Source organism: Eptatretus burgeri, chromosome 8 (assembly GCF_056783735.1).
Source record: "Eptatretus burgeri isolate ZD-2024b chromosome 8, Ebu_testis_v1, whole genome shotgun sequence".
NCBI lineage: Eukaryota > Metazoa > Chordata > Myxini > Myxiniformes > Myxinidae > Eptatretus > Eptatretus burgeri.
The window spans coordinates 44,523,086-44,548,085 of NC_140968.1; the positions used below are offsets into that span (position 1 = coordinate 44,523,086).

The window sequence follows — 25,000 nt, forward strand, 5'->3', positions numbered from 1 at the left end:
CATATCTTTGAAGAGAAAACATTCACAAAGTATCCCCACCACTGGCCACCAAAAAATCCACATCGTCTTCTTCCTCTTCCTCTTCTTCTTCTTCTTCTTCTTCTTCTTCTTCTTCTTCTTCTTCTTCTTCTTCTTCTTCTTCTTCTTCCTCTTCTTCCTCTTCTTCTTCTTCTTCCTCTTCTTCCTCTTCTTCTTCTTCTTCTTCTTCTTCTTCTTCTTCTTCTTCTTCTTCTTCTTCTTCTTCTTCTTCTTCTTCTTCTTCTTCCTCTTCATCTTCCTCTTCCTCTTCCTCTTCATCTTCCTCTTCCTCTTCCTCTTCCTCTTTCTCTTCTTCTTCCTCTTCCTCTTCCTCTTCCTCTTCCTCTTCCTCTTCCTCTTCCTCTTCCTCTTCCTCTTCCTCTTCTTCTTCTTCTTCTTCTTCTTCTTCTTCTTCTTCTTCTTCCTCTTCTTCTTCCTCTTCTTCTTCCTCTTCTTCTTCCTCTTCTTCTTCCTCTTCTTCTTCCTCTTCTTCTTCCTCTTCTTCCTCTTCCTCTGTTTGCTGGAGTAGCATCTTTGGCTGAAGGGGGGGGGGGGGGTATGGCCATGCCGCCAATGAAATGCCCTCTGTAGCTTCGACGATTCTATATCCGGAAGTAACCAGACATCTCTTGCACTCTGGCAATCTTTCTGCACAGATTAAAAACAAAGTTGAACTTTATAACATGCTACCCTTTTTACACAAATTAACTTTCAAAATAAATGTCTCGATAAACAAATGCAGTCATATCTCACAGAGGTACGTTGTTGGCAATTTTCTCTGCCTACTCTCACTGGTGGACATTAAAGTTCCACCAAATCTTTCAGAAATATCTACATTTTGTTTGCTTCTGGAAAAGCTTTGGGGAATGCAAACTAAATGAACTGAGATATTAATAAGGGTTATGCTGATGTCTGATATGGTATTCTAACTTGAGTGCTGAAACTATGATTGATTTTGCAGACGTTTCACAAAGAAGGGGAAACTAACGACAAGATTACTTTGCAAGAAAATCCCCACAGTCCAGTCAAGTCGAGAACCCCTTCTTTCTCAATGAGCATTAAAAGTGATAAAGGTGTTCAAGATAAAAAAGATGATGAAGAAGAAGAAGTGGAGGTATTCTTCCTTAACTACATGTGTACATACTTTTTCTTGTTGTGTCTTCACTCATTCCTTCTTGTTCTTTACGTCCTTCATATTTCATGTTCTCCTTCTTTCATGTTCAATGATCGCCTCCACTGATAAGTTCATGGAATAGTAAGATGTGAGAGTGGAAAGTTCTCACATTGATGATGACGTAGTTGAAAACAGGGTACCATGGGATTCATAGTCAAACAGGGTTCGCAGGGATTTTAAAAAGATCAAGGATTGATATGGAGGACCAACATCAAATGGTCAGTCTTTATGATTGTCAGGTGAGACAATTTCACAAATTTCTTGTTGGTTTTTCCACAAACCTTGAAGAGGTCTTTCTTCCTCTTCCATACGTAGCACATGGCTGTGGGTGTCATCATTTGCTGGGGCATGCCTTGCCGATGACAAATGTCGTGAAAGTGGGACAAAGTGGTGAGGGTGAACAGAAAGCTTTGATTTAGGCATTTACACAAATAATAGGGTAAGCGATGAGCACTTGTGACCTCTTGGAAGGCCTTTTATAACAAATAGCTTGTGAAGGAGATACATCTCGGGTGCGGATCCATGATTATAGAGGTTTGGGGTTGGGGTTTGGGGGGGTGAAAGCAAAAATTTACATTCCACAGAAAAATATAATTTCGTCGTACAGAGCAAGGGGGACAGTTTTTTTGTGGGTTTCTTTTTGTCATAATATATTCCAAAGACTTCGAAATATAGACAAAGAACAATCTAATACATTTGAAAAGAAGTACTCCAATGAAAAAAAAACATTTGCTCAAAACTCAACATTTATTCTACTTATTGTCTCATCATAAAAATCCAATTGAATGAAAAGCAGACATTGCATATGATGAAACAAATATACCATCAAAACAAATAATGATCAAATTACAAATCAATGTTTCTGACATATTGACCAGGGATTGACAGGGAAGGGACCTTGATCAGAATTCCGGTTTTTCCATCAGGTGAACATTTTCCTTCATTATCTCGACTATGTGAATCACTTATAACAAAGATTTCTTCTCCAACACATTTGATCCCTAGTGTATACCCTGGAGAAATTCCCACGGTCAAATAGTATGTTCTTGAGTCTTGAAAACAGACTGAGTGCCAAATTCAAGCAACGATAGTACTCTGGATTATTTGATATTTAGGATACCATTCCATTTCTTGGTTCATGAATGGTTAGGAGAAAAGAAACATCTCCGATGACAAACCACTGCGTCTATAAGAGTTAAAATGAAGAAAAAAAAAACCATTAATGATAAAATACGACAACAGTTGAATGGAATTTATAATTCATGGGCAGAAACGAACATCAGGCAATGAAAATCTATACCATGATTAGGTTATATACAGTATATAGTACTAGATTTTATATATAATGTGAGATGACCAGTGAACCCGTTGGGTTCCCGTTGTGACAGCAGTTGATGAAAAAAAATTTTTTTTCAAGAATAAACAAAAGATAGCTCCAGCGAACTATACTGCTGAGGTTGTTTACATTGATCAAATATTCCCGAAGAGTACTTGACTGAATCGGGAATTCATTTTTTAATAATTTTTTCGTTGCCCGATAGTAGGGTGAATATACTGGTTCTGGCTCACTTTTCCCCATGTAAATGAATGGGGGATTTTCAGCGATTCATATGTTTTTTTCCCAAAAAATAAACCCCCTTTTTATCCCAAGGTATATTTATTTGTCTCCCCTTTTAACCTGGAGATACTTTTTTTCAAATAACCAATGCAATAAGATAAAGATTGGTTCAAGTAGCAAAGTAGTAATGTGATTTGTTAAAGGTGATTCTAAAGAAATATCTGAAACGTCTAAGCCTCGGGACACTCTTTATCAAATAACCAATGCATATTGTTTAGCTCACTCATTGAACCTATAAAGATTTGTTCATTCTCAAATTCCTTCAATAGTTTAATTTTCTTTGCACAATAATCCCCATCTAAAATAATGAAAAACAAAACATTTGAATCTTTATATTTTTTAAGATACCCCTTTTGTGCCATTACGAAATGATAAACTTCTCTTAATGCTCTTGTTTGACCACCTCCTGAGCCACATATCATTTTGAGATTATAGTAAATTGTTTTTTCATTGTTCAATTGATAACCATCAAAGTTTTCAGTCCATTCAAGGATATTCATTTTTTTCTTTACATCCTCTAACTTACTAGTTTTTAAATTGATTCGCTTATTTGTTTCATTTACCTTTGTTTTAGTTATTTTTTCAATAAGACTTATTTGATATTTTTCACATTCATTATGTTTTCCATTTATATACCAAGACTGAGATTTTCTCCACTCTTTAGTTTGATTAGTACTTGGTTTGACCATTTATATATTGCGAAAAAACGCGGCGGTAGCCCTTAAAAAACCCTAACCCATCTTTCCATCGTTAAAACACAATCTATTTTATACACTCTATCATACAATATCCATATGGAACACAATCTATTCCATTATCTAAAATAAATCTCTTATCATCAAAGGCTCCTAATGCCTTTTTATTTACTTCTTCACTATATATGTTATGTTTATAACTTCTTATTGTATTCATTTTCCTATATTCTTCTTTCTTATTCATCAAACAATTATAATAATTTCTAAAAGTTATTGATTTCTTTATTACATATTTCTTTATTCCCTTTAACCTCTTATCAATCTGATCACCATACTTATAAGCATATGCCTTTGCTCTCAATCCAATAAACTCACTCATTACTTTTCCACCCAACTCATCCTTAAACTTACCAATAACCTTTTCATTCTTTTTGGAAAATAACTCACTCTTCTTGCTGAAATTACTTGTATCATATACTCCAATATTTTTCTTCATATCTTTATAAACATCATCAGTTTTTATATCTAGGATAAAACTATCAGTGTCCATATACAACAATGAAACATTTTCACCATACTCTTTCTTTAAGTCATTATACAAATAATCATACATCAATATCTTTGATAAATCAAGAACTGCTGTTCCAATATAAATTGGTTTATCCATTACAATACTTTCCTTTTTCATATGAATTGCAGAAAAGTTCTCTGAAAAAACCTCTTCTCTCTCAAAACTTGGTTTATTTATCAATCTCGAAGCTTCTTTTCAAGATGTTGCGAATCTAATGTTTTGCCTGTTTCGAACATTTTCCATAGTCTTTCCAAATACAGCATTATTCATTAATTTATAAAAGTCCCCTTCAAATTTTACTTTTGTATTTGCTCTCATATCTGTATTGAATTGAATATACTTTTTCACCCAAGGACTTTGTTTAAATTTTAAGACTCCATGAATTTTAGCTACTCTCAATCCTTCTCTCAAAAACTGTTTTAAGCTTCTCTGATGCAAAACATATCCCTCTTTATCATAGAATGTTGTTAATAACTTTTCTGTTGACTTGCCTTTAATATTAAAACTTTTATGATAATCACTGAACCATTCTTTCTTTGGGGTTTCTTTCTCACATGCAAAAGGAAGGTCTTTATGCTTATTATGAAGATCACTTGGGTACCTCAAATCAACTTCAAAATAATAACCTTCTTCTTGGTCATTCAATTCCTCTTGAGAAGAAATAACAATATTCATCAAAGCCTTTTCATAATCCTTTTCTTCCACCCACTCTAATTTACCATAAGGCAGAGATTGAGACATTGCCCATCCATACAAATTATTAGCATCAAAATACATCAAATAATTACTATCTTTTTCACTATCATAATTTGGAAGATATTTATTATTTGCTTTAGCATATCTTTTTGAACATACTTGTGATATTCCACCTCTCTTGGACTTCTCAATCATCAAAAGCATATCAACATCACTGATTAAATCTATATCTTGTTTTGTCATTTTCAACATTGCATTCCAAGCTAAATCAGGAGCTGTGAAATAGTGGGCAGGATCTAATCCAAAACAATTTTTATTATGACAGAGTGATCCAAAAGCTTCAAACACATCAGCTAACAATAAAACATCTGTTTTTAGATATAAATCATGATATTCTCCAAGGTTCTTTATCTTAAATATTTTCCATATTTCTTGTGCGTGTTTATATTCCTTATCACTTATCTCTTCTTCATAAAGGTTATTATAGAAACTTTCTTTTGAAGGAAGTTGTGTTTCTTTAAATCTCATAAATGAATCCATATAATCATAAGGATAAATTCCCTTACTTGTAAGAATTTTCTCTTTACTTTGAATTTCATTCCTTGTTTGAATTTCCTCTCTCGTGAGAATTCCTTCTTTAATCAGAATTTCATCTTTAATCAGAATTTCCTCTTTAGTTAGAATTTCATTCATTGTTCGAATTTTCTTTATAATGAGAATTTCATCTTCAGTTAGAATTTCTTCATTAATGTCCTCATTAATTAGAGTTTCCTCTTTACTTTGAATTCTTTCTTTAATCTGAATTTCCTCTTTAGTGAGAAATTCCTCTTTTGGAAAGAATGAATTAAGATTTGGAAAAGAGTCTGTGGAGCTTAGATTTGATGCGAGATAGGCTAGTGGTGTTCCCATAAACTTGTAAGAATCTAGAAACCTAATACGAGTTAAAGGTTTTGTGAATATCATTTTTATAAATGAAATATACTTTTGACTTGTGTTTGTTATGGCAGAAATATTCCCTGGTGTTTTTGAAAGTTCATTTATAAATAGATGTGTATCATAATTGGTGCTGTTGTGAAGAAAGACTGGAATAAAAGAAGGTAATTTATAATTAAGATTACAACAGGAATGAGCGGGACCTCTATATTTACCAGTAAGATGACAATGGTCCCTAACTTTAGACTCCTTAATTTCCCCCTCACAAATATGACAGATATTGTTCTTTCTAAATTCTAATTTTTCTTCTTTGGTTAATTTCATCGGTTCATTTGTTTCTTTCATTAATTTAGTGAGTCTTATACAATCCTTTTCTAATCGTTTTACAAACTCTTGTGAAGCTTTTTTCCCACTATAATGTTCAAGTTTGTTATACTTTTCTCCAACAGATGATTTGATATAATAACAGAAACCACAAGGAATATGTTTTTGATATTTATTTGTATATGATTCTTTTGGATTAGGAGAAGCAGTATTTATCTTTTTAAGGATACACTCAAAATCAGCGTATATCACAAATGGGTGTATGATAGATTTATTATAATCTTCAAAAGAAATCTTTTCACCAGGTTTAGGCATTGTAATTACAGCTGATTTATGATTACTACAATATTTTGAATGTTGTTCTAATCGTTCTTTTGTATGAAATGAATTAAGACATCGCTTACAAGGATATATTTTGTTTGCTCTTCTGAATACCTGAGAAGAGATTAATCTTGATAAATTATTGATGTATGTGTAATGTGAATTATTTCCAACACTAAAATATAAAAGATCAATGTGTGTTTCTTCATTTTTATAGTTGTTTGAAATATTTAATATTTGAACTTTGTTTGTATCCGTTAATCCATATACATTAATAGAAAGATTATTCTTTTTCTCAAATTTAGGAATATCTGTTAGTGGCATTGGGAATTTAAAATCTTTAATGTCCAAGGTATTCTCATATTTCATATATTGTTTTACTCTTTCTGAATTACATTTTGGTGGATGAAAGTGAGCAAGAACAGACCAGAGAAAACATTTATTATCATTGTTCTTAATATTAACAACTGCCTTTTTTACTTTTATTTCTTTTGGTAATTCAATATAAGAAGAAGCTTTTAGAGGGTTTGATTTTAGAATGTGTATATCTAAAAAGATGATTTTTTTAATATTGAATCCACTTCCTACCACTGTATTATTAACATCCTCCTCTTGTTTTGATAGTTCTTCATAAACCCCACTATTCAAAAAATCTTGAAATGATGTTATAAAATGAAGATCTGTTCTCATATAAGGAGTTTGTTCTTCATCTTGTCTTTTCATATTCATTTTCACTCCCATATAAAACTTTAAAGTTTTCATTTCTTTTAATGTCTTTTTAATAACTTTTTCAACATCAGGTTTCACTATTTCAATTGATTCAGCTATTGATGATGGACCAGGTTCTCCAAATTGAAAAATCCTTATTTTTATATGCCCTTTAAATGCCCCATCAGTGTTTTCAATATAATAGTCTCCCTTTACTTTAAACTCATTTTACTTGTGTTTTTGTGATTGAAGATGTCTATTATAACTTCTCTTCAAAACATCCTTTGAACAGATATCACAATGTTTTCTTTCCAACTCAAGAGGAGATATTTTATGAAATAGATTAAATGTGTGTTTGTTGGTTCGGAGGTGTTTTCAATAATGTTTATATTTGTGATTACAAACATCGCAGTATGTTGTATTCACCATATTTATATAATAAATCTTTGCTTAAACTAAAATTTTCTTGATGAAAATTTCGTTTATTTTACAGGTGAATCTGTGCTTAAAACCATTTTATCCTCCTACTTTTTCACTTAATAAATACAATGTTTCAAGACACAAAAGACAAGTTTCAATCAATCTCTTCATTTGTTAAAGATACTGAGAAATATGTCAAGGATGTAAAATTGAACAAAGATAAATATAACAACTATTGGATAAAAACAATTATGGTAAATAATATGAGTTCTTCAATTTCCTTCAGTGGAAGGGCTTTTAGTATACCTGGTAGAACATCAGTTAAAGTATCTCTAACAAAAGTTTCTCCTCTCCTTCTGGTAATATATTCAAAACTAGAAAAAGCAATGAAACAAGAAAAAGTATCAAAAAACAAAAACCTTATGGATGAAGCTTTAGAAAGAAAAGATAAGACCATCTGTAATATGCAAGGAGAAATTTGTATTTTTTTCAACAACCCTAAAGATGTAAATCCTGATGAAATAAAGGATGTTAATATATCAGGTGAAATGACATTTCGTTCAATAGTAGTTAACGTTCATTTTAAAATTACCTTTAATATAAAAAATGTTGTCGTTGAATCTGGTAATGAAAAAAAGTATATCGATATCGATGGTAATATTATTAAATATGCGTCAATATACAACTGAAAGTATAGATGAATTTCAGTTTAAGTAAAGTTTTACCTTATAAATATGCTGGACTTTCCTGATTCTCCATATGACAAATTGGAGAATTGTCCTGCGTGTGAAAGACGGGGATTAAACACAGAGTCAAAAGCCTATAAACAATGTATATTCTGTGATTATCTTCTAATTAATGATAATAAAAAATATAAAAAGGAAAATAATTCTTTTAGATTTACACCAAAAATGAATTACTTTACAAGATTGATTAGAGAAATGAATGTAAAGTTTGAGGGTGATAACACACCTTTCCTTTCAAGGGAAGAAACTGAACGTATTAGAGAAATGTTCAAAGGATTGTTGTTATATATTATTCATGGATGTGATTTTCAGGGAAATATCAACACAAGATATTGTATAAATAAAATAATGGATTATCTTGAAATTAAACCTGAACTTAGGATAAAATATAGAGTTTATAAAAAAGCCAATAATAAATTAATAACCTGTTTTCCAAATATATAAATGAATGATTTTTTTTACCCATTTGGGAAAATAAGATAAAATTTAACAACCATAAAAATCTCTCAAATTCATTAAGATGTCTCATAGTTGGTTCAAGTGGATGTGGAAAAACCTGCTTACTTTTAAAGATACTCCTCACTCCCAACTTTTTAGATTATGATAATTTAATAATTTTCACAAAGTCGAGTTTTCAACCAGAGTATCAACTACTCTCACAAGGTTTTAATGCTGGTCTTCAAAAAGAAGATATAATCGGTTTATTTAAACGTCAAAAAAACCTAAATGATTATAACATTGAAGATATAATTCAACTATTTTGTGATACACAGAGATGTAAAAAGAAATCAAATCCGATAACTTGTATTCTTAGTGATAATACGGATGATATACCGTCTCCCCAAGATTTGGATAAATCAAAAAGAACCTCGTTATCTTTGATGATTGTGTTAATGAGAGAAACCAAACGGTAATGGACAGCTACTACACAAGAGGGAGACATTCTTCTTGTAATTGTATTTATCTTAGTCAATCGTACTTTCAACTTCCTCGTTGTTCCATCAGAAACAATGCTAATACTTTTATTTTATTCAAGTTAAATTCAATAGATATCAATAATTTTTGGAGAGATAATTGTTCTACATTATGTAGTAAAAAGAAATTTGAGGATTACATGAAGCACACGACTGAAAAATATAAATATATTGTTGTGAAACAAGATGAGATATTAAGGGATATATTTTTTGTTTTATAAACAATTACATATATAAATGACAACTATTATTGTAAATCTTGTGGGTAAATCTGCTTCTGGAAAAAACTTTCATAAATCAAGGTTCTTGTTTAGTACAAATGAGAATATTGTAAATTTACTTAAAAAACACCCCGTGATACGCATTGTATCAACAACAACTAGAGCAATAAGACCTGGAGAAGTAAAAGGTGAAGATTATCACTATATTTCAGTGGAGGAACATATGCGATTGAGGAATGAAGGTCAAATATTTGAGGAGGTTTCTCTTGGTACAACAAAATATTCACATTGTAAGAGTGAGTTAAGGAAACTAAATTCTGGTGGTCTTGGGATATTAGAAACTAATCCAGAAGGAACGAGACAAATTATTAAACATCTGAGCGGAGTGAAGATTTTATCATTCGGTTTTGATGTTGAGGAAGAAACTCAACGCAAACGTATGAAAAGCAGAGATGCAAGTATTAGTGAAGAAGAAATTACAACTCGCATTAATGTTAATAAAGAATTTGATGAAATATTTAAAGAAAAGGATTTATTTGAACACATCTACTTGAATGATGAAGAAAAGGAAAATTTCCTTGTTGATCTTTGCAATTCATTAAATGATATTTTACAATAAATAAATGGATGCAAAAGAAAGAGCAAGAAGATTTAAGGAACATCAATAGTTGGTTTCAAAAGTTGTAAAACAACAGGAAGACATAAAGAAGAAACGCAGACAGAAACTAACGGGCGAAGAAGCATTTGAAAGAAAACAAGAGAAAATTTTTAAACCACTTTTAAAAACTTCCCAAGAAAAAATGAAAGATATTTCCACAGTTCCCACAGTAGAATATACTCCTAAAAAACTTCAAATGTTAAAAGATTTTGATCAAATGACGGAGGAAGAATTAGAGCATTTAGGAGAATTAGAATATGATGATGAAGGTTTATTTCACCAACTGGAAGAGATTAATCGACCCCCTGATTATATTGTGAATGCTCTTCAAAACAATGAATATTCAGCGGATTCAAAAACCAAAGCAGGACTCATTCCAACAGAACAACCAGCAATATTTCATCTTGTTCAAGAAAAGGTATTGATATTTAATGATGAATTAAGGTTCTTGGGTTCTGCTCAACCCCCTGTTAAACGAACTCCGAGATTAATGTTTCTTCTCACAAAAGATGGAAGACAAGGTTCAACTGTGAGGGATGAATCAAAGTATATTGATAAACCATTGGATATGAAAAATAATGATGATAGAGTATATATTGATCTGCTGAACACTCTAAATTATAGGGTTAGTATTTCTAGTAAAAGTAGGAAAAATGAGAAGGAGAAACACATTATTCAGGCTTTAAGTATCCTTGGTTCAGGTATTAGTTTTCTTCCAAATGACCCATCGCAATTAGTTAATAGACTGTTATTGTTGTTAGGTAGTAAGAAGGCTGGAAATAACAATTGTTTTAATGAAGCATCAGCCATTTTAGACCAGTTGATGAACATGAAAATAATTAATAAATCTCAATATAAAGACATTTTATCTCATATTAAATAAGATGAGAAGCACAATCCTGAGTTTTAATTTCACAACAAGTGACCACACATCTTCATTCCCATACCCACTACAACTTGACCCAACAAAAGAATATGAGGCATCTTTATTGTCCATGGAAACTTATAATACCTTATTTAATATAACTGATAAAAATGACAAGTTTAGTTATAATCCGGGAAGTGGATACAAAACGATAACAGTCTCACCCGAAGCATATGAGATTTCTCAAATATCTTCCGAAATTGCTCGTCTTATGAAAGAACAGGGTGGTGAATCAAAAAATATTGTTATAGACATTCAAAAACATACTTCAAAATCAACGATTAAAGTTAAAAATAACTACAAGGTTGATTTCACAATTGATAATTCATTTAGAGAGTTATTGGGTTTCTCCTCAAAAAAGATTGAAACTAATGGGACGTTTTACAGTGATAATGTCATTCAAATATCCTCAGGAATAAATTCGGTGTTAATTCACTGTGATTTGATTGATGGTGCTTATAATGATGGAATAAAAACAAATACAATATTTTCATTCAGCGCATACTCAACCCCAATTGGTTATAAATTCAATATGGAACCCAAAAATTTGTTTTATCTCCCTGTGTCAGGAAAAACCATACACAGAGTAAATTTTAGGATAACCGACCAAGATAATCGTATGATTTCTTTTAATGGAGAAGTTATATCCATCAGAATTCACCTACATGAAGTTTTCCATTAAATAAATATGATGGTTATTGTGAGGAAACACGAGTTGGGAAAATATAAAATAATTACAGGGGATGGGATGTTCCTTTCCTCATACTACAAGGGTGAAAGTATGTATCTTGGTGGAGGATACTATAAACCTAAGAGACAAAGGGGTGTTGGACATCAATTTAGAGGAGATGGGATAATTGATACTCTCATGGGTATTGGTTCAACTATTCTTAAACATAAAGATCTAATTGGTTCAACTGCTTCTGCTGTGGGAAATGTAGCAGGTGCTGTAAAAAGCATAAAAGATGCCCAGAAGGAATCTCATAAATTACAAGCAATAAAAGAAATTAAGAAAGGCAAAACTCAGTTGTCCCCCCAAGAATGACAGAAAATAATTCGAATACTTGGATCAGGGTTTCAAAAGTTTTAACATCTTTTTTTCCTAAATAAATACAAGTATGGAAGCAATTGATAGTATCTATGATTTGGATGATACTATTATTATCTCAAACTCCACTAAAAAAGAAGATTACTTCAAGGTAAATGCAATAACTGGAACAGACTGGAATACGAATGGTACAAAAAGTTTTGAAATAAATCATCAACAAACCTATTTGAATCTATCCGAAAGTTTCTTGTTGTGTAAATTTAAATTCACTAAAGCTGGGAATAACACAAACGCTACACTTGTAAATGATTTCTTCTGGAAAATGTTTGATAGTGTGCGTTTGTATATTGGAACACAAGAAGTTGAAGCGGTTGATTATGTCTCTGCTGTATCTGAAATGATGAAATTTACACTCTATACATTCAGTGATAGAATGGGAAAGGGGTCTGTCGAAGGTTTTATTCCTGATATGTCAACGGGAACAAACACAGACCCTGGATATACTCAAAGGAAAGGAGCGTATAATGATGATACAAAAGCAGAAAATAGTTTGACTGTGGCAGTTCCTCTTAAAGGTATATTTGGATTTTGTGATCATGATAAAGTTCTGTATGGTCTTAAAATTAGATTTCAACTACAAAGGAATGACAATGAAAATAGATTGCTTTTTGGTGTTGGTAATGCTTTTGGTGATCAGAATAAATTTGTAATTGAGGAAATGAGTTGGTATATCAGTGAATATAGTCCTAATCTTAAAACAGAAGAGATGTTGAATAGAAGACTTAACTCAAAGAAACCACTCAGTGTATCATACCTCAAAAGAAGATGTCAACACGTTAAACTCAACCAAACTACTTACACGTGGAATTTGGGTATTCTGGAAGGAAAGCCACGATATCTGTGGATCATTTTTAAAAAGCTAGATGGTGATACTGCGACTGATAAGAATAATGCATTGAGTGATAATGCTAAGGTGAAACAACTTCGCGTTTCTCTAGATGGAACATTTTATCCACGAGATAGATTGGAAATTAATTGGGAAAAAAATGATTTTGCTGAAGCATACAAGTCTTACCAAAAGGTGTGTGAAAGTAATGGAAATAAAGAACCTATTTTGGATATGACAGCATTTAAAAGTTTGTATACAATCTATGCGTTTGACCTGAGCGCTCAAAAGGAAACTATAAAGTCTAATCGAGTGGATACTTCCCTATACATTGAAAGAGGAGAGAGTGAAGAAGTTGGTACATATTGTTTGCTTTTGGAAGGAACAGAATTTCAGATTAATACAGATAATGGTGTGATGATTAGTCTCACATAATTTTTTGTTAAATAAATGAGTGGCAAATTACCAACTGGGGTATATGTTAATCAAATCAATCTTCATAAACTATCATCTTGTGTTCAAAATCAAAAGCCTTGTACGATTAACATTAATACAATTCAGAGAAAAGGAGCAGTAAGAATTGATGTTTTGCTCACAAGAGAACAGGTTAAAATCTTGAATGACACTGGCTCACTTAAAATTAAAATGACAAAACCAATGTTGAAAAAATATTCAATAAGAGAGACGAGCGGAGGATTTCTCCCATTTCTAATTCCTTTATTTGCTGGTTTAAGTCCGGTTGGAGCATTGACGGGTGGTATTTCAACAGCGGTGAAAACTGCCAACGAAAGGAAGGCTCAACTCCAGGCTCAAAAAGAATTGGAAAGACATAACAAAGAGTTGGAGAAACAAATTAGTGGAAGTGGTGTAATTGTAGATTTTGCTGAAAAACTTGAAGGTCTGCCTGATAAAGCGAGATTGTAAGTTGGAGATATGCTTTCTTCTATAGCACAAGCAGGTGTAAAATTAACGAAAAGAGGTAATGTATTATATCTTTCTAATAAATAAATGAGCATTGATGAGTGGTTTAAAGAATTTGGAAAGAATACAACATCAAATTTACAACTTGTCAAATATTGTAAGAAATTAAAAATTCTTAATGTGGTTATTTGTATGAGAGATGAATTAACAAATGTGCCGAAAGATACAAAGAATATTATTATGAAATTAGAAGATAATAATGGGAACGGTTCTCATTGGGTTTGTATTTTTAATCGTCAAGACAAATATTATTTTGATAGTTTTGGTCTTCCACCACCTGTTGAAGTCATAAAATTCTTACAGAATGGTGTTTATCAAACATTTCAAGTCTAAGAATTAAATTCCAAGTGTTGTGGTCAATTATGTCTATATGTGTTATTTCAACTCAACAAAAATAAAAATTTTTATGATATTATTTTTAATCTAATATAAATGACTTATGTTGGTAAAGATGGTTCTATCTTTGGTGTATCTCAAGAACTGGATATTGATTTATCAAATTATTACACAAAGGCACAGGCTGAACGACAAAAATATAATATAACCAAAAATATTAACATGAAAAATGCTTATAAATTAAAAAATTACCCAAGCCCAACTGACGCGAATGACTTGGTGAGATTAAGCGATTTATCACAATATATATCTTTAAAAAAAACGGCCGTGTATTTCAAATATACAGAAGTGTTGATATTATCTCCAGGTCATACAGAATTCACAGTTCGAATTAAAATAAATTTTTATGAAGAAGGGCGTATCGTTTGTATGAGAATAGAACAATAGGGGTATGATATGAATGATTTAGGGTATAATTGGTCACTTAAAATTGACCTCGAAGACCTGGAACAATTAAATCGGTCTGGTAAGGAAGAATATTATCCACGTGGTATCGAGAATGAGTTTTGTGGGGCCACGATTAGTAAACAACAAATAAAAGAATTTAATAAGGGTAAATATAATAATGGTTTTGCCCTTGTTTATATCATGAAAACAGAAAAAACAGGATTATATATAATAAGTAAGGAAATACAAAATGATTTAACTATGGGAAGATGGGGAGGTGTTTCGTGCCATAATATTATTCTAACATATATTTCTTATGCATAAATGACAGCAAGAAGGCTTCAAGAAAATTATCATTTCTGTGTCCAAGCATACCTTCAAGAAAAGGGTATTCGGTATTTTAATAAATATGTTCTACAACATAAGAATGAGGTATTTTCAATAAAAGATTGGCATTATGCTGATGTTGATAAACCGACAACTTTAGATTTAATTAGAATGTTAGATAATGAAAAAATTATAAAGTTAAGAAAAGGTAAGGCTCTTTTAGAAATTCAAAAGAAATTTTATTGGTTTCCTGTTGTAAAAAAAAAATTTTGGATACAGGAATAACAAGAAATCCTGATGAATATATGTATGATATTCTATGGGGTGTAAGCGATTCAAGGATAATAAGGGATGAGGAAGGAGTTGAAGAAGAGAGGGAAGAGGAGGAAAAGGAGAAGAGAGAGAAGGAGGAGAGGGAGAAGAAAGAGAAGGAGGGAATGGAGAAGAGAGAGAAGGAGGAGAGGGAGAAGAAAGAGAAGGAGGAAAAAGAGAAGAGACAGAAGGAGGAGAGGGAGAAGAGAGAGAAGGCGAGGGAGGAGAGAGAGAAGGAGAGGGAGGAAAGAGCGAGACAAAATAAATATCAAAATATGGAAACCAGTGAGATTAAAAAAAGATTGGTGGTATTACAGAAAATAACTCAACCCACCGAGGAGGAAAACAAAGAATTGACAAGTCTATTTGCAATACTTTCGACATCGACAAGATATTCATTTTAATTCAAGTTTTTCATTTTTTTTTTTCTTAAATAAATGGAGGAGAGAGTGAAGGCATTTCTAAGGATTCTTTTAGTTTTAAAAATTAAGATTCAAATGTGCATGTTGGAAACAAAAAGGTTTTTGCACTCTGCAGGAATTTTTCTCATAAATAAATGAGTTATTGTCTCAAATGTAAAAAGAAAACTAATACTAAAAATATGTCATATATTAAAAGTAAAAATAACAGGGTTATACAAAAAGGTATATGTTCGGTGTGTGGTTCAAAAAAAAATCAATTTATCTCCAAACACAAACGAGGAGGAGATATACAAAAGTTTTTATTAGGAAGTAAATTTACAACTACTGGAATACCAGGGGAATTGCATCTTCCAGGGTATTCTTTCTGTGGTCCAGGCACAAACTTGGATAAAAGATTAGATGAGGCAGACAATCCTAAATCATGGAGTAAGCCCATCAATAGAGTTGATGAAGTGTGCATGAGACACGATATTGATTATGGGAATACCACAACGTTGGAAGAAAAGCATGAAGCCGATAGAGAAATGTTGTATAATTTGTCTCTGATACAAAATCCAACCTTGAGAGAAACAGTTGATCGGTTCATTGTGAAGAAGATGATCAGTGCTAAATTGAAACTTGGACTTGGAAATTCAAAAAACTTATAGGCTCTAATGATGTCATTAAGACTGAAGAGCAATTAGCTGATGAATTACATAAACCAATATTCACAAAGTTTCGTAGAAGGAAAGTTTACTCCAAGGAAGTTGATTATATCTGGTCTGCTGATTTGATTGAACTCAATAATGATAAGGGGTACAAGTATGCTTTAACCGTTATTGATTTGAGGAGTAGATACGCATTGGTTGTCCCTTTAAAAAAACAAAACAGGAAATAATCTTATGTTTGCCTTTCAACAGATATTTAATAAAAGTAAGAGAAAACCTAAAAAATTGTGGACTGATGAGGGTAGAGAGTTTTATAACAAGACATTTATGAATTTTCTAAAAAATAACAGTATTACATTATACAGTACCTTTAATGAAGGGAAGGCAGTTGTTGTTGAACGTTTTAATCGTACCTTAAAAGAGAGACTATATAAAAAATTCACACAACTCGGTTCACAACAATGGTCATCTTTTATTCAGGATATTGTGGATAAGTATAATGATACGATTCACACGTCAACAAATATGAAACCATCAGAAATATTTACAAAATTAAAATATGAAAAAGAGATTAATGTCAGAAAACCTAAGTTCAAAGTTGGTGATATCGTAAGAATATATCGGTGGAAATCTCATTTTGAAAAGGGTTATACTAAACGATGGATGAACGAACTTTTTAAAATTGTTGATGTAATAGATACGGTTCCTTGGACTTATAAGATATATGATTTGGAAGGGGAAGAGATTTTAGGTTCATTTTATTCACAGGATTTACAAAAGACAAAACTAAGCAGATAATACCCATGGGAGCAATGGGTTGTCCCTTCACTCCCTCCTACTATACACCGTTGTGGACACTCGAGGGCCAAGTCCGAGGTGTATAACAGTATATAATGTGTGTCAAGAGGGACGTTCTTAGATCTGTGAACCCCAAACACAGAATCCTCAACTGAATAGTTGAGGCTTAACTTTTGTGTGTGTGTGTGTGTGTGTGTGTGTGTGTGTGTGTGTGTGTGTGTGTGTGTGTGTGTGTGTGTGTGTGTGTGTGTGTGTGTGTGTGTGTGTGTGTGTGTGTGTGTGTGTGTGTCCCAACCCTCACATTCAAAATCTCAACCCCAACCCTTACATTCAAAATCTCAACCCCAACTCAATCCTCGCCCAACACAATGTCTTTTTCAAAATGAGATTTCCACCTATATATATATATTTTTTACGTTTTTTTTTAATGTTTTTTTCTCTTCTTCCAATTCTGTCTTTTAAGGCTTTCAGGTTTGATGACGTAGAAAGGGGGAGTAAGCCTGCACTTTCTTCCCAGAACGAACAATGTATATTTTTTATGTTTTTTTTTCTCTTCTTCCAATGCTGTCTTTTCAGGCTTTCAGGTTTGATGACGTAGAAAGGGGGAGTAAGCCTGCACTTTCTTCCCAGAACGAACAATGTATATTTTTTTATGTTTTTTTCTCTTCTTCCAATTCTGTCTTTTAAGGCTTTCAGGTTTGATGAAGTAGAAAGAGGGAGTAAGAACTTTCTTGATAGGTTTAGATCCCAAAGAGTGGTAGCATTTCAAGTCTTCAAAATAAACCCAACTTTTCAAGTCTCCAAGGTATAACCACATTCCTGTTGAGTTTCCAAGATATGTATCACATTGTGAGTTATCAAGCCAGAACCCACATTTCAAGTCTCCAAAAATATAACCATCTATCCAAGACTCCAAGGTAGAATCACAATTTCCAGAAATATAGTGGGTTTCAGTGATAGATCTCACATAGTATAACTGTGGATCATCAAGGAAATCTCCATTTTTCCAATTTTGATGGGTTTCGGTGATAGATCTCACATAGTATAACTGTGGATCATCAAGGAAAACTCCATTTTTCAAAATGTCTGAAAATTGTGAGTCTCCAAGGTAAAACTTGTATTCTGGCTCATCAAGGTATAACTTGTTCAGGGGGTATTGTCTTGATTTGTCACAATGAGTACTATTGTTGCAAAACTCTTTTTCAGGACTTTGCTGGTCTCCAAGGTATAACTCTTTGGTTGGATCATCAAGGACGAACTCGTTCTGTGGGTCTTGGTCGCTCATAAGGTCTTCAACCAAGCCAACAATTTCGCCCCAAGTTGTAGCAAAAGCAGTATTTTCATTTCGTATTTCAGATACAATTTCCTGTGAGAGAAAATAATAATGTATTAATTAAGTTATTTAATTATTAAATGAGTATGCTTCAATTAAAGTTTGAAAATAGGAAAATAAAAATCTTACCTCAACAGATAAGAGGTTTGAATCCAGTTCATCAACTTGAAGGTTTAGTTCCATACAAGTCTGAGAGTTCCAGGCAAGCACACAGCACACCATGGCCAGCAAAAAAAATGTTTAAAATGGAGCCTGGGCTTGAGGCTTTTATAGGGAAAGACTGGTGGGTGTGGTTTCCTTTGGAAATTCCCTGGGCAAGCTCACGCAGGCCTTCTTTGGGCAATTTTTTTCAAAACCATAACATGCTGGAATTTTCTTGTGATTTCTTTGTGAGTCAGAGATTAACTGGAAATGATGTAAGAGTAGGTGGGGCTTAGCAAAAGTAGGTGGGGCCTAGAAAAAGTGGGCGTGGTCTGTAAAAAACCTCATAAAAGTGGGCGGGGCTTAGCAAAAGTGGGCGGGGCTTAGCAAAAGTGGGTGGGGCTTATAAAAAATTCCACAGGGGAGTGGGTGGGGCTTAGAAGAAAGTGGGCGTGGCTTATGGAATACCTCGTGAAAAGTGGGCGGGGCTTAAACAAAAGTGGGCAGGGCTTTAAAAAATTCCATTTGAAAGTGGGCGGGGCTTATGAAAAGTGGGCGGGGCTTAACAAAAATAACCTGTGACTCAGGAGGTGGTCAAACAAGAGCATTAAGAGAAGTTTATCATTTCGTAATGGCACAAAAGGGGAATCTTAAAAAATATAAAGATTCAAATGTTTTGTTTTTCAATATTTTAGATGGGGATTATTGTGCAAAGAAAATTAAACTATTGAAAGAATTTGAGAATGAACAAATCTTTATAGGTTCAATGAGTGAGCTAAACAATATGCATCGGTTATTTGATAAAGAGTGTCCCGAGGCTTAGACGTTTCAGATATTTCTTTAGAATCACCTTTAACAAATCACATTACTACTTTGCTACTTGAACAAATCTTTATCTTATTGCATGGGTTATTTGAAAAAAAAGTGTCCCCAGGTTAAAAGGGGAGACAAATAAATATACCTTGGGATAAAAAGGGGGTTTATTTTTAGGGAAAAAAAATATGAATCGCTGAAAATCCCCCATTCATTTACATGGGGAAAAGTGAGCCAGAACCAGTATATTCACCCTACTCCCGATTTTAACGAAACTTGAAACTGCACACCGCAGGAGAATGGTGAGCAAGGTGGCCCTAAAATGTTTGCGCCTTCTTGTACCGTTTTGGCTGTATTTCGGGAACATACATACATACATATATACAAGATGAGAGTTTTAGTAATATGTAAATATATATATATAAAGCTCATTCTTACCACTCACTCACTCATTCACTGACTGATATTAAAGTTTGGTACCTTCCGGGTGACGTCGAAAGCTGAAATTCTGCATGCCGAATGACATCGAAGCCAATACACCGGTAAAAATCACAGAATCGTCGGACAACATCCGTAAATGAAAATATAAATAAATGAAGAAAAAAATTCAGGTGGTGAATCATCATCAGCAACAGTGCAAACACAAATGCAAATCAACAAGGCTCCCAAGCATGTACCACGTGCACTGTCGAAAGTAGTCAACATATAAATGATAAAGAAAGACCCACCCACATCTCTCACCTGTGAATGGAGGGAATAACCAATCAGCTCTCACCTAGTCAATTAAACCCAGGTGGTTGGGATTATATAAATAAATGGACTCCTCCCATGCTCTTCTAGCTGAAGAAGCTGCATAAAGCAACCAAGCAAGCCATCCAAGGTAAGCCATTTGCTGTTGTAAACCCTTCCCAGAGTTCCTCCTCAGCTGCAAAGACATTCACACATAGTACACACATGAGAATCCCAATGCTACACATCCCCTCAGATGCCAGACCAGTTTTATCCCTTGTTGGCGAATCATCAGTGACAGCGCAGATAAAAATATATATATAGTTGTGGGATTGCACCAGCCAAACGGCCATGCCAGATTAAGGGCCTTTTTCCTGCTATGCCTAGCCCAATTTGGAATGTCCACAACCGATTAGGCAGTGTGTCAGACAACTTCTTTCCATGCCAAGGTCCCGATTTAACATGGAGACGTGAATGGTCTTCGCTTACCAGGAGAGTGAATTTAACAAACTGTTATGCTCTCATCACAAAGATCTTCGAAAAGATTGATTACTGAAACGGATATTCTGAACTCGGCCATCGTTGGCTGTCCAAACAAATGCACAGAAACCGAGTTAATGCAAAGTGCATGTGTTTAAATAGAATGGGAGGGGGAAAGAAAAGGGATGTAAACAATTATAATACAAGAAGTAACAGCTTGTAATAAGAGAAGTACATGCCACCGGGAATCAAACGGACAGGAACCTTAATTATCTACCTTAAGGCCTCAATCATATGACACACAGGACAAGACTGGACAGGACACAGGATAAACAGAATACTTTTATGTGGCCCATCCTTGGGGCTTTATATTATCTCCCCTTACACCCCGCTCCATGGTGTAAATAGGCCTTGCCCGCTAGGTGATCAGTGGAAATCGGGCTACCAACTGAACCTAAAGGCCCGGTCACACCTTGACGTTTTAGCCAGCGATGGCAACGTGTTAAAATTTATGTAAAACGCTGGCTTACGTTGAACTTTTGATGTTTTTTTTTAAAGATTCGGACGTATTCATAGCGACTTGGTCTTATGTGTAATGCATTGGAAACTACACAGAACGTTTCGTTGTGTTATAGATAACTTATACCAACGAATGCTGAACCTGTTGTCAGCCTACACAACCGATGCCCAACGATAGTCTAACTCAGGCATAGCGCGTTGCACGCATCACCGACGATGTCGTGACATAGCCTATTAAAAGGCTGACGCACAACGATTCGAATCATAACTGCCGTAGAAATGGAAGGGTCAAAATCGCGGTCACACCTTGGCGATCTTGCCAGCGTATGCCGACGTAACAAAAAGTGTGTCTAAAACGTTGGGGCACGTCGAATACGGTATGGGTAAGTTTGGTATACGTGAGTACAACGCTAAATACGCTATCATAAGTCGTAGTAAGTAGAGTACGTCGTAAAATTTTGAACATGTTCAAAATTTTACGACGTACTCGGCGTATGACGCACGTTCCGCATGCGATGGGGATAAGTTTTACACACGATATGTGGACGCTTACACACGTCCACAAAGGCTACTTATAAGCTACTCATAAGTCGAAACACGTCGCGGTAATGTCTTTTTTACGCGAAACTTATTTCTAACTTATGTTTGACGTGCTTTGAACCAATTCTTTACGTAGTCCCAACACACATCGACGTATGTAGACGTATTCCAATGACGTCTTCCGGTCGACAAAAAAAGAAAATGAATGTGTTTCTCGCTTACAACTGCCATATAGCTCTGCATTGTCAACAGCACCTGCCTCCTCCCCTTCCTTCCACCTCCCCACCCACAAATTATCAGGTACATGAGGTAGCCATAGAGATGCAAAGATCACTTAAATATAGACAAGAGTAGATGACTCATCCATATATAGAGCTGAACATTAAGGCCCTGTCACACCTTGACGATTTAGCCAGCGTATGCCGACGTATGAAAAATTTGTCTAAAACGCTGGCACACGTCGAATACGTTATGGGTAAGTTTTGTATACGTTAAGAGCACGCTGAAGCACGCTGGCATACGTCGTAGTACGCTGGCATACGTCGTAGTATGCTGAGCTTGTCGACAAATTTTAACATGCTCAAAATTTTTCGACGTATGCCAGCGTATGACTCACGTTCCGCATACGCTGGCCATAAGTTGTAGGCACGTTACGTGATCGTTGACACACGTCGACACACGTTACTTGTAAGTTACTCATAAGTCGAAACACGTCGAGGTAATGTTTAGCGTCAGTGTTCCAGACTCCATGGTTTTTTTTTTCTTCGGCATTCTCACCTTCGACACTTCGATTTCTGGTGCGGTTATAATATAATATAATTAATAGGCTGCCGCTCAACGATTTAAATCATAACCGCACTAGAAATCGAAGTGTCAATATCACCGTCATGCCGAAGAAAAAAGAAAAACCATGGAGTCTGGAACACTGACGGGTTCCTCCTGTGTGAACCCTATTTTATTTATTTTTTTAATTCCCCTAAATGCTGCCAATACGCCATTATATGGTAGCTGTAAGTTAGTAACACGTTCAGTAAGTTCTGTGGTCGTCCGGAAGACGTCAAATACATCTACATACGTCAATATGCATTGGAGATACGTTACTCATAGGTTCAAAGCACGTTACTCATAGGATAGAAATAAGTTTCGGGTAAGCTAAACATTACCTCGACGTGTTTCGACTTATGAGTAACTTACAAGTAACGTGTGTCAACAATCGCGTAACGTGCCTACAACTTATGGCCAGCGTATGCGGAATGTATGCGTCATACGCTGGCATACGTCGAAAAATTTTCAGCATGCTTAAAATTTGTCGACGTACTCAGCGTACTACGACATATACCAGCGTGCTTCAGCGTGCTCTTAACGTATACAAAACTTACCCATAATGTATTCGACGTGTGCCAGCGTATTCGGCAAATTTTTCATACGTCGGCATACGCTGGCTAAAACGTCAAGGTATGACAGCGGCTTCACACTTCGATGTCCAGTGCGGTTATGATTTGAATCGTTGAGCGGCAGCCTATTAATAGCCTATGCCACGTGATCGGCGGCGATACGTTGCCGCGCTATGCATAAGTTAGACTATCGTTGGGCATAGGTTGTGAACGCCAACAACACGCTAAAGGCCCGGTCACACCTTGACGTTTTAGCCAGTGATAGCAACGTATTAAAATGTATCTAAAACGCTGGCTTACGTTGAACTTTTGATGTTTTTTTTAAAGATTCAGACGTATTCATAGCGATTTGGTCTTATGTATAACGCATTGGTAAGGGACACAGAACGTTTCGTTGTGTTATAGATAACTTATACCAATGAATGCTGAACCTGTTGTCGGCCTACACAACCGATACCCAACGATAGTCTAACTTAGGCATAGCGCGTTGCACGCATCGCCGACGATGTCGTGACGTAGCCTATTAAAAGGCTGACGCACAACGATTCGAATCATAACTGCCGTAGAAATGGAAGTGTCAACATCGCGGTCACACCTTGGCGATCTTGCCAGCGTATGCCGACCTAAGAAAAATGTGTCTAAAACGTTGGGGCACGTCAAATACGGTATGAGTAAGTTTGGTATATGTGAGTACAACGCTAAAGTACACTATCATACGTCGTAGTAAGTAGAGTACGTCAAGAAATTTTAAACATGTTCAAAATTTTACGACGTACTCGGCGTATGACACGTTCCGCATGCGATGGGGATAAGTTTTACACACGATATGTGGATGCTTACACACGTCCACAAAGGCTACTTATAAGCTACTCATAAGTCGAAACACGTCGCGGTAATGTCTTTTTTACGCGAAACTTATTTCTAACTTATGTTTGACGTGCTTTGAACCAATTCTTTACGTAGTCCCAACACACATCGACATATGTAGACGTATTCCAATGACGTCTTCCGGTCGACCAAAAAAATAAATGAACGTGTTTCTAGCTTACAACTGCCATATAAAGACGTGTTCCCAGCGGTTTTGGGAATTGGTATGTAAAAATGCTGCTCATAAAAGGGGAACCCAACAGTGTTTTAGAGTCCTTTTTGAGTCGATGTCCATGTCAGCAGTAACAGTATCAGTATCAGTATTAGTATTAGTAGTAGTTTGTTCATGTTGGCAGTAGTAGGTGAGTGTGAGGGGGAGGGTGTGGGTTATGATGGATCGTCCTTGCGTTTAACGATTTAACGATTTAAATGATAAACTAAACGATTTAAATGGCTGCATCTCCACTATTCAAAGTAGACGCTTGCGCTCAACAATTGGATTTTTTTTACACTCAACGACTTTTAAACGGTACCACTCAACTATTTTCATTGTTTACAATGAACGATTTAAATTGCTGTCACTCGCCTTTGTTTTTTGACGCTGGGGTTTGGAAATTTGAAGCGTTTCTTGTGAACGTGTTGAAACGCTCAAACTCGACTATTTTAAATAGACGCTGCTGATGGACAATTGGAATCATAGCCAAGCTAGACATCGAAGTGTGAACATCCTCGTCATGCCGAAGAAAAGTTTGAAGAATGCTGCAAATAAGTGTCCTAGCCGTGGCCGTGGACGCTGACTCAAGGACGATCCATTATACCGACGTCTTGCTCATTTATGCTTCCAAATCTTTTTCTCTCCAAATAGTCTCTCTTCTCTCTCTCTCTCTCTCTCTCTCTCTCTCTCTCTCTCTCTCTCTCTCTCTCTCTCTCTCTCTCTCTCTCTCTCTCTCTCTCTCTCTCTCTCTCTCTCTCTCTCTC

The 25,000-nt window shown here is 34.7% G+C and overlaps 1 protein-coding gene across 5 annotated transcripts in view; it reads left to right on the forward strand.

The window, feature by feature from the left end:
- LOC147021632 (ATP-dependent translocase ABCB1-like) overlaps nt 1-25,000 on the forward strand; it is a 193,921-nt gene that overhangs the window by 119,785 nt on the left and 49,136 nt on the right. For all 5 annotated transcript variants that reach the window (XM_085891803.1, XM_085891801.1, XM_085891802.1 and 2 more), the window contains one exon: nt 980-1,132. In XM_085891803.1, coding sequence (XP_085747929.1) covers nt 980-1,132 — 153 coding nt within the window. The remainder of the gene's footprint in view (nt 1-979; nt 1,133-25,000) is intronic.